This window comes from Scyliorhinus canicula, chromosome 15, assembly GCF_902713615.1.
Source record: "Scyliorhinus canicula chromosome 15, sScyCan1.1, whole genome shotgun sequence".
NCBI lineage: Eukaryota > Metazoa > Chordata > Chondrichthyes > Carcharhiniformes > Scyliorhinidae > Scyliorhinus > Scyliorhinus canicula.
The window spans coordinates 24,226,657-24,236,883 of record NC_052160.1 but is presented as its reverse complement, the minus strand read 5'-3'; the positions used below and the strand labels follow the sequence as shown (position 1 = coordinate 24,236,883).

At 42.2% G+C, this 10,227-nt stretch overlaps 1 protein-coding gene across 1 annotated transcript in view; it reads left to right on the top strand.

Moving 5' to 3' along the window:
* Positions 1-5,216: 5,216 nt before the first annotated feature.
* The window catches only part of lmtk2 (lemur tyrosine kinase 2), a 167,281-nt gene continuing 162,270 nt past the window's right edge, over positions 5,217-10,227 (top strand). Inside the window, exon 1 of the mRNA XM_038820432.1 lies at positions 5,217-5,787. Coding sequence (XP_038676360.1) covers positions 5,703-5,787 — 85 coding nt within the window. The 5' untranslated portion in view covers positions 5,217-5,702. The remainder of the gene's footprint in view (positions 5,788-10,227) is intronic.

Sequence of the window (10,227 nt, the reverse complement as noted above, 5' to 3'; positions counted from 1 at the left end):
GAGTACCCTTCGTCGTCCAGTACTTTCCTGGGGCGGAGAAACTACGACATCTTCTTCGCAGCCTCCAACATATCATCAGCGAGGATGGACATCTTGCCAAGGTCATCCCCACACCCCCACTACTGGCCTTCAAACAACCGCGCAACCTCAAACAAACCATTGTTTGCAGCAAATTACCCAGCCTTCAGAACAGCAACCACAACACCACAAAACCCTGCCAGGGTAATCTCTGCAAGACATGCCAGATCATCGACATGGACACCACCATTACACGTGGAAACACCACCCACCAGGTACGCGGCGCATACTCGTGCGACTCGACCAATGTAGTCTACCTCATACGCTGCAGGAAAGGATGTCCCGAAGCGTGGTACATTGGCGAGACCATGCAGACACTGCAACAACGAATAAACGGGCATCGTGCGACTATCAACAGGCAGGACTGTTCCCTTCCAGTTGGGGAACACTTCAGCAGTCAAGGACATTCAGCCTCTGATCTCCGGGTCAGCATTCTACAAGGAGGCCTTCAGGAGACGCGACAACGCAAAATTGCTGAGCAAAAACTTATAGCTAAGTTCCGCACGCATGAATGCGGACTCAACCGGGATCTGGGATTCATGTCGCATTACATTCGGCCCCCACCAACAAGCCTGGACTTGCAGAGGCCTACCGACTGAACTGGCTTGGGACAATTCACACCTCTTTAACCTGGAGTTACCTCTCTCTCTGCATCTTTGATGATTTGATTGCCTGCAGGTGCTCGCATTCCGGGGCATCTCTGACTGTGTCTATATAAACATTTCTGGAACAAGCCTTTCCATTCACCTGAAGAAGGAGCCGTGCTCCGAAAGCTCGTGTTTGAAACAAACCTGTTGGACTTTAACCTGGTGTTGTAAGACTTCTTACTGTGCTCACCCCAGTCCAACGCCGGCATCTCCACATCATTGATATTCAAGGTGACAAATAGTCCAAGTTAAATCCATCGTTCTCTGTTGTTAAAAGCTCAATATGATTAGTTCATAAACATTATCCCGTCATCCATTATTCTTTAGTTTGGGTGTGTCCAAACTGCACCAAGAGCCTGATTCTATTTGTAACAATACAGCATTTTCAAATCATTATTTTGTTATTTTTGATCTTTGAGAGTCTGGAGATTTGTAATGGGCTGTTCTTACTTCTATTTCCCCTTTACTAGGTGAATCCCAAATCAGAACACCAAGGGACTAATTTTCACTTCTGCGTTGGAAAGATTTGACTCTGCAAACCTGACTTTGGAGAAAGTGCCCTGATTTGTCGTATTTTCGTTCTATGGTGGTGGATGTCAGCAGGAGTCAGGCTGCCAACTCCAAAAAAGGCTCAGAGGCAGCCACCAGGGGTGCTGAGGAAGGCTAGATTAAAGGTTAACACCAAAGACAATTAATCCCTTTATAACCATTTGGAAATGTCAAACAATGTGTGAATTTGCACACTGTGATAAGGATAGGTTGTGGAAGTAGTCAAGCACTTATCTTATAATAATGTCCTGAGATTTATGTAAACAAAAATAGCAGGCACCAATTTTCTCAACTGCAGGCTGGGGGTGTTTTTTTTCAAAAGTTTAAACGGCTTGGGGCTTTAAATGACTTGACAGCTTTACAATTCCAGATTTTATCCACTATTTACACATATTCATGCCTACTCCTAACAATCCCAAAGGGCGCCTGACCCCTCCCAAAGGGCACCTGACTGTGCCAAATAACTCCAGCAGCTTTAGACCTTTTTCTTCAAATGTCTAAAGCCCATGAGTAGCGTTTTAGATATAATTTTCTACACGTGAACCACAGATGTGCAAACTACAGCCCCCCGTTCCCCTTCCACCCACTGCAGTGAAAATGATGGATGTGGAACTTACTAAATGGGAAGGGCTCCAGTGCTGTTTTGGTTAAGGCATAGAGACCTCTATCTTTATAAAAATTCAGGCTCAAGATGTTAGCTTCAACAACTTGAGATACTGTTTATGAGAATAACAGAATTTTGGAATCAATCTTTAGATATTGTTCTTAAAGCTCCATAGGTATACATAATTTAACCAAAGACCGAAAGCTCATGGACCATATAGCTGTTCAGTCTAAGAAAAGGATACACTTTTAAATAAGGCAAGAAATGTTATACAATGTAAAGGATAATTTATTACACACTGTAGGTGCATGTCTCTTAAATACTAAAAGTGTTCACTGATTTGCATTCTTGAATTCAAATTTTAGGTGAGTTACAGCCCTTCATTCCACTCCCCCACTTCAAATACTCATTATTTATATCTGAGTTCATGTCCATATCAGAGTGTGATAACTATTAAACACACCTTATCATCATTCTGATGACCACATGCATGCCATTTCCAGAAAGGTCAATAGATAGAAATCAGGGATGGGAAGGCAGCACCCCGACTCCGTCCCTCCCCACCAACCTTCCTTTTCCTCTCTCTCCCCGCCCCCGCCCTTCCTTTCCCTTCTGTTGGTCGAGAGGCGAGGGCATCTCGTCTCTCCAGCGCAAAGTTTAGTGCTTGTACTGTTTGTCTTTTTTGTACAACTGTGTTGTGAACTGTTTAATAATCAGAGTATCCTACCCCCCCCCCCCCCCCCCCCCCTTCCCATACATTGGTACTGAGGGGAGGGCACCCTGTTTCTCCAACACAAAATTAGTGTTTGTACTGTTTGGCCTTGTATATATTTTTTTACTGTTTAATAAAAAGATATGGGAAATGTAGAAAGCAAAGATTGCAGTGTTTCAGCTGCTGCTCCTTGTGCAGTCAACTAATTCAGCAAAGATGATGGATCAAACTAAGAACCTTCCTGGTTGATGCAACTAACAACTTGCATTTATGTAGCACCTTTAAAAAAAATACATATTATTAATGGCATTTTCCAATTTTAACAATTTTCCATATCTCTGCCTGATACTCCCCTGGGTTCCTTCCCAGCCTCCCCCCTTGTTCCTCTTTGTGTTCCTGTCTGCCCTGATCAGTTCCCCCCTCCCCACTTTCTTCCTAATCACTATTGGCTTTGAACAGGTCTTGGAACAGGCGGATGAATAGCCCATGCTTTGTAGAAGCTCTTGTCGTGATCCTCAGATGAGGTATTTGATCTTCTCCAGGTGGAGAATTTCCAACAGGTCTGCCAGCCAGTTTGCAGCTGTGGGTGGTCCTGCTGATTGATCAGGATCCTCCGGCATGTGATTAAGTAAGCAAAAGCCAGTGCATTAGCCCTCTTCCCCATATGCAGTTCTGGCTGGTCCAAAATCCTGAAGACTGCCACTCTCAGGTACGGCTCCACCCTCAACCCCACAACCTAGGACATCCCCTCGAAGAAGGCTGTCCAGAACCTGACAAGTCTGGGGCAGGCCCAGAACATGTGAACGTGGTTGGCCAGGCCTCCCTGGCACCATTCACATTTGTCTTCCACCTCCAGGAAGAACCTGTTCATTTGGGTTCCGGTTAGGTGCACTCTGTGCAACACTTTAAACACGAGGCTTAGTCTTGTGCTAGAGGAGGTGGAGTCAGCCCTGCTTAGTGCTTATATGTAGCATCTTTAACATATTAGAACACCACACAAACCTTATCAGGCAAAAATTGACAGAGAGCCAAAGAAGGAGCTATTAGGACTGGTAGTCAAAAGCTTGGTAAAAGAGGTAGATTTTAAGGAGTATCTTAAAGGAAAAGTGGAGTGACAAACAATTCTTCTGAGTGATGAAATTTTCCACTGATCAATTGTGGTAGCTCGTAAACATATTTTATTTATATATTTATTTTTTAAATTTAGAGTACTCAATTCTTTTTTCCCCCAATTAAGGGACAATTTAGCATGGCCAACCCACCCACCCTGCACATTTTTTTGGGTATAGGGGGTGAGACCCACGCAGACACGGGGAGATTGTGAAACATATTTTAATGTATACAAAAATACCCTTTTCTTCATCGGATCTCTAATAGAGGTCATGATCAATCCCTAGTTGTAACAGTGACCCACCTTAGTTTCAAATAAAGTTGATGTATACTACTGTTAGAAATCAACAATCTATTCGTCCATAATCATAAGTCTCACACATAGCATTTTGTTGGTGTTGGCAAGATGCCCATAGGTTTACAATGTAATGATTTTTAACCTGAAATTCAGTTTTAACAATAGATCAGTTGCAGCAAGTTTCAATTACAGAAACAGGTGAGTTTAAGTTTCCTGGAATCATAAGAAATGTCTTGTATTCATTGGATGACCTTCGAAATTAATTAGGAATTGTTAATAATTGTTCACCTTAGAGCAAGAAAGGTGAAATTTAATAGAGATGTTGAAAATTATGAAGTTTTTGAAGAAAGCCATGGGCAGGTGCAAAGAACAGGTTATGATGACCTGGAATGCGCAGCCTGAAAGAGCAGTGGGAGGCATATACAATTGTGGCTTTCAAGAGAGATATTAAAAAAAAGCTAAGTGGAAAAAGGGAGAGTGGGACTCCTCCCTTTCAAAAGAGATATTAAAAACTGGGCGGTACTGCTGCCTCACAGTCCCAGGGGCCGTGCTCAATTCTGGCCTTGGGTGGTGACAAAACATTCTCTCTGTGGCTGCGTAGGTTTCCTCCCACAGTCCAAAAATGTGCAGATTAGGTGAGGTTATGAGGTAAGGGCAGGGGAGTGGGCCTAGGCAGGGTGCTCTTTCAGATGGTCGGTGCAGACTCGAAGGGCTGAATGCCATCCTTTTGCACTGTAGGAATTCTCTGGAAGAGCTATGTGGAAAAAAGGGAGAGTGGAACTCCCTCTCAAAAGAAATAGAAGAGCTATGTGGAAAAAAAAGGGGAGTCGGACTCGTCCCTTTCGAAGTACGAATGGCCTTCTTCTGCCTTGTAAGATTCTCTACAGAAAGTCTGTTATAAAACTTTTACTCCTTGACGCAATTGAAATTGAGTCACGTAAAGGGTTGGCAATAGTCGCATTAAGAATAAACATGAAAAAAAGACGAAACAATACTGAACTCGAGGATTTTACTCCATCCACTTGGCCCTCAAGCAACACCTTCACAAGAGCCTACCTCAAGTTGCCTCTACCTGCCTACCTTCCTCGGTTGCTAAGCGAGTGACGCAACATTGGAAGGAGCGAGCCCGTCCATCACCACCTCCGGGTCGGATGTCCCGCCCACCATGGACGGCGAGGCGTACGATTGGCCAGGAAGCGCTGTCAATCAGGGCCGGAGGCGGGGGAAACGGGGCAGGCTGTCTCCTGACGCGGGCGCGCATCATGGCGGCCGTGGGAAAAGCGTCGGGAGGTGGGCGGTCGTGTCGCTAGCGAAAGCGCAAATTAAAAAAAAAAGCCATCACCGCGGAGAAGGGAAAAATGTACAGCGTCACCGGACCGGTGGAATAATGTTTAGGGGCTGGGACCTGAGAGGAACATCGGCGCGGAGCGGCGGTCGCGGCCTGTGAGTAAGGATGAGTTTCTGTGGCCCAACTCCAGCGACTGTTTGCTGCCGAAAAATCCGAAAGAAAAGCGCCGCAAGGGGAGAGCGCGGCTGTCGGCCAGTTGCCGGCGGCGTTTAAGAGGGTGGGCGGGAGGTCGGTGAGAAGGTTTGTCGTTAACATCGACTCTTCTTGACGGGGGATCGGTCCGTCCCGTGTAAATGCTTCAGATCGACGGTCGCTCGGGTCCCTGACGACGAAGAGCAAGTCAATCCCGGCCGAGAATGGCGATACCCGCCGGCATTCTCTTACTGACACTGTTGGCATTGCGCAGCGTCCAAGGTGCTCCACTTCCGCAAACAGGTGCAGGTCAGTCCACATTGCATCCATCAAATAACAAAAACACTTGGCTGTAGCACATTAATTGTCCACGTGGAAAAACAATAAAATCTAGCTATTGGGCTACGTGGAAATATACTGTGCAAAAAAAAATGACGCGGATGACCGGTTTGTTTATTGAGAAGTCGTTTATTTTCAACAAACCAAATGTGCATGTTATGGTGAGAGTTGTAACTGGATGTCTCTGCCTGCCTCAATTTCCAGCCACTTACTGAAATCATAAATGGCATAGGCTACTTCGTAGGTAGTTCTGGAGTAATATTTGTTTGATTGAAGATAATATAGAATTGCACCGTTTATTCTCTCTGTCAAACTGATTCTTTGTCCTAATATTCAGGTGCTTTAAGGTGCCTTCCTCAAAAGTGATTGCCTGCCATCTTGGAACATCTCGGATTAAATAATGCTCTCATCATTGTGCACAATTTATTCAGTGTTAAATTGAACTGTGCACCATATAAAGCCAAATGCAATATTACTGTGTCAAAGTTTGGAACTGAATAGGATTAAACTTGGGTTAAAATATCTGCCATTTTAAAAATCAGAATGCTAATTTTTAGTTCTCTAAAGTGGCTGAACTGCATCTCTGGATTGATTTTTGGTTTTGAATTAAATCATTAACTCAATTCAAATCCAGTTTCCTGATTCTGGAACATATTTTAATTTTGGCTGAATTGGCTGCTTGTATGTCATTGTCTTTGTAGATAAGATTAAGATTTCTCTTGTAATATTGGTGTTGAGCAGAACTGCAGTTCCTGTGTTTCATTTATGTGAAAACGAATTGATAGCAATCAGACTAATTTATGCAGCGAAACAGATGGTTGGACATACATTGCACCTTTTATTTCAAACCACCAAACTATTACAGTGATGGTCTATTTTAGTCATAACCCAGATGTTCAGTAACAAAATTGGCATATGCATTTTTATTTGGCATATAATGCAGTATTAATTTGTCAAACGTCTATTCCTGTTATTATACCATGGAGTATATGGAATAGGTTTTGACAACATGACTAACCCAATTTTGAGTTACAATGGGAGACACAAAACACCTTTCCAGAATAAACATTTCAGGAAAGGTTGATTCTCTCAGTTTTGCATATCTCTTGTCAGTGGACTTGAAGGAAATGGTTTTCTTGTGCAACCTTGGTTTTGGGGTGGAAGGCCCAAGGATCTAAAGAACCGTAGGAGGTAACAAAATATTTCTAATCCAACATCAATGGTTTGACTTCAAAGCATGGAGTGATTGCTTGCTTTTTCCTTCTCACTTTTGTGACTGGCAGCACTGCTGAAAGCTAAAACAGCAGCAACTGAAACGTGCAAGTGCCACTGGGAAGAACTTAATTTCCTCCCACTTGTGGTGCTTTCTAATCAGTGAGCTGTCGGGGATACAAGGAAAAGATGATAGATTTGTTTTCCACAAAATAAGTGTAAAGCATGTTGCATATGCACATCAATTCATCTTTCTTTACAGTGCTGTGCCTTATTTAAATAAGCTAGTTTGTACAATGGGTATAAAACCAAATGAGGCCTGAGCCACTCATGGCCATTTTTATTTGTTTGTAGTTGATAGAATTTAAAAGTGGGCAGTTTCTTCAGATGAAGTGTGGTATTCTCTCTTCTCTCCCACCAGATTGATAAAAGCATCTTGTGTAATATGGGTGACTTCATAAAATAGCAATCAGTTTAGTCACTTGAGAATATGGATTTCAATCTAACTATAATTATTGAGATATGATTGGAATGGGAGAATATGGATTTCAATCGAACTATAATTATTGAGATATGGTTGGAATGAAAATAAATGGAGGGACAAGGAGTATGATTCAAATGTAATGTTGCTCTTCGAGAACATGCTGTTGACATTTGAGTTCCTACAAATGCAGTTTGGCTGGTGAGTGGGTTGTCTGATTTAAATATTTTGCTGATTTTTGGTTTTGACTCCCACTACTGACTGACAAATCGTGTACACTCCCAACAACCCTTTGAAGAAATTTCTGTGAATTTTCTAGCTCTATTAGTGATTACTTTAAATTGATAACCCCTTGCTGCTGACTTCTCAACTAAAGGAAATGATCTTTTCCTATTCATAACTTTTACAATTCATCTTTCCATTTTTTGCACCACTGAAAATACATTCAGTATTTCCTCAATTATAGTTTTCCTCCTTTACGTCACCAGTGAATCTATACCGTGTTCTTTAGGACTTTAACAGCATTTTATTAAAGGGGTATCTGAATCTGTGGCTTAATCAATATTCATTGCCCTTACTTTGCATTTTAGATTATATTGTTGTTATGATTTCTCAACTATTCTTATCTCATATTGCACCCTTCATTTCCTGGAACTAAATTTAGCAATGCCTCCCTCTTTTCTTAATTAAAAACAAAAAAATGGATATGGCATCATATTTGTAGAGAGAAGCTGAAAGTTTCAGGCCAGTGTTCTTCCTTCAGAATCCTTTGTTTCTACTATGGTAGAGTTTTTATCTCTCATTTCAAAACCGTTTTCTTATCTCTTTACCTGAAGGCATTTCCTTGTTGTTGTAACTAACCCTGCTACATATGACACAATAGCTGCTGTTTCTCCCTCAAACATTGATTTCCCCACAACCCCTCCTGCATTGGCTTAAATCCTTCCTATTGTACTGTTTAACCTCTCTGCAAGGGTATAATTGTTTCTGGGTCATTGGTTCAAACATGGACAGACTACAGTAAACTTTACACTGTTCTCCTTTTTTTCCCCCTACCACTTATGAATGTTTATCCACCCATTCCATGATGTCCTTCACTCTCAATCCCTACCAACATTTTTTTGAATACCATTATCCTTGTCCACCTGCCTTGCAACCCCTTGGATATTGTTTGCTCAACAGTGGCATGATTTTGCTCAGGATCATTTTACCGAATAACTGTCAACTTCCTACTTGTCTCACTATTATGCACTTTCAAGAACTGGATAACATCGAACATTTGTTTGGGGGGGGGGGGGGGGGGGGGGGGGGGGGGGCGCTATGTATGTTAAAGATGGCTATGGGTAATCCCTGATTCCTTTTTTTCTTTGTAATTTGTTTATGTTAACATGTGGGCTGATGTCTGGGCTTGGTGGGAGGATGGGATCGTTGTTACTGTTATGGGGTTTGAGATATTTGTTGTTGGTTATTGATTGTTGTTGGGTGTAAATTCGGGAGAAAAATTGTGAAAAAGGAGGAGAATAAAAAAATATTTTAAAAAACTTCCTACTTGTCTAACAAGTATCTATGGATAGCACCAATAAACCAATGATTCCATGAGCCTTTTGACCTTGTCCCTCTCAGTTAACCAGGAGATCAACAGCTTTGCATTATTCTGAACAATATGGCACTTTTACTTGGAATACAATTCAACTGGATCTCAAAGGTGATTACTGCTGCCTTCTGTCCTCTTGCAGCTCAAACTTAAATGACTATCCTAATTTGTGAAATAGCAAATTGCATCACTTTTATAACCAATTAATTAACTATTACCACTTGCAGGGGTGGCACAGTGATGCAGTGTTAAGCACTGCTGCCTCATGGCACCGAGGACCCGGGTTTGATCCCGGCCCTGGGTCACTGTCGTGTGGAGTTTACACATTCTTCCTGTGTCTGCGTGGGTCGTGCCCCCACAGCCCAAGGATGTGCAGTGTAGGTTGATTGGCCACAATAAATTGCCCCTTAATTGGAAAAAAATAATTCGGTATTCTAAATGAATTTTAAAAACTATTACCGTGCAACCATTACTAATGCAGTCAGTTCACAGCCCCAAGGTCAGTGTTATTCAATGTGTCTGCCGAAATATACAGGCTAGATGCACAAAGTATTGGTCTTCCTCTGAAGCGTCAATGTCTGAAATCTTGAGGTACCTTCAGGCCATCATGGGGTATTGGAATATTACTTCACACATCTTGGACTGCTGTTGGTGTAGCAATACAGTTGCAGAAGTTTGGACCTTTTACTAGATATTTTGTGCAACATTTACAATCCTACTCTATGCAGTAGGGGCGCAGAACAAAAATCCCATAAATTAAAAACATTTTGGTTCAAAATTTCTATATTTGCAGATAAATAGCAAATATGCTTGACTAATCCAAAAATGTGGTTATGGCCTTCTAAGTTATCTTGGTGATTTATTTACATGTGGGAATAGTTTAACACTGGGGTGGGCAAACTTTTCCGTGCAAGGGCCACATTCAGAAATTCACAATTTTAAAGGGCCGCATAGTATATTAAGTAAAATAATTACTTCACCCGGTTATGATTCTGGGCGTCTCATATAGAACATAGAACAGTACAGCACAGAACAGGCCCTTCGGCCCTCGGGCTCGGCCCCCCCCCCCCACCCCATTAACCTTTAAAAAAATGTTTTTAAAAAAACCATTTTTTTTTAATGA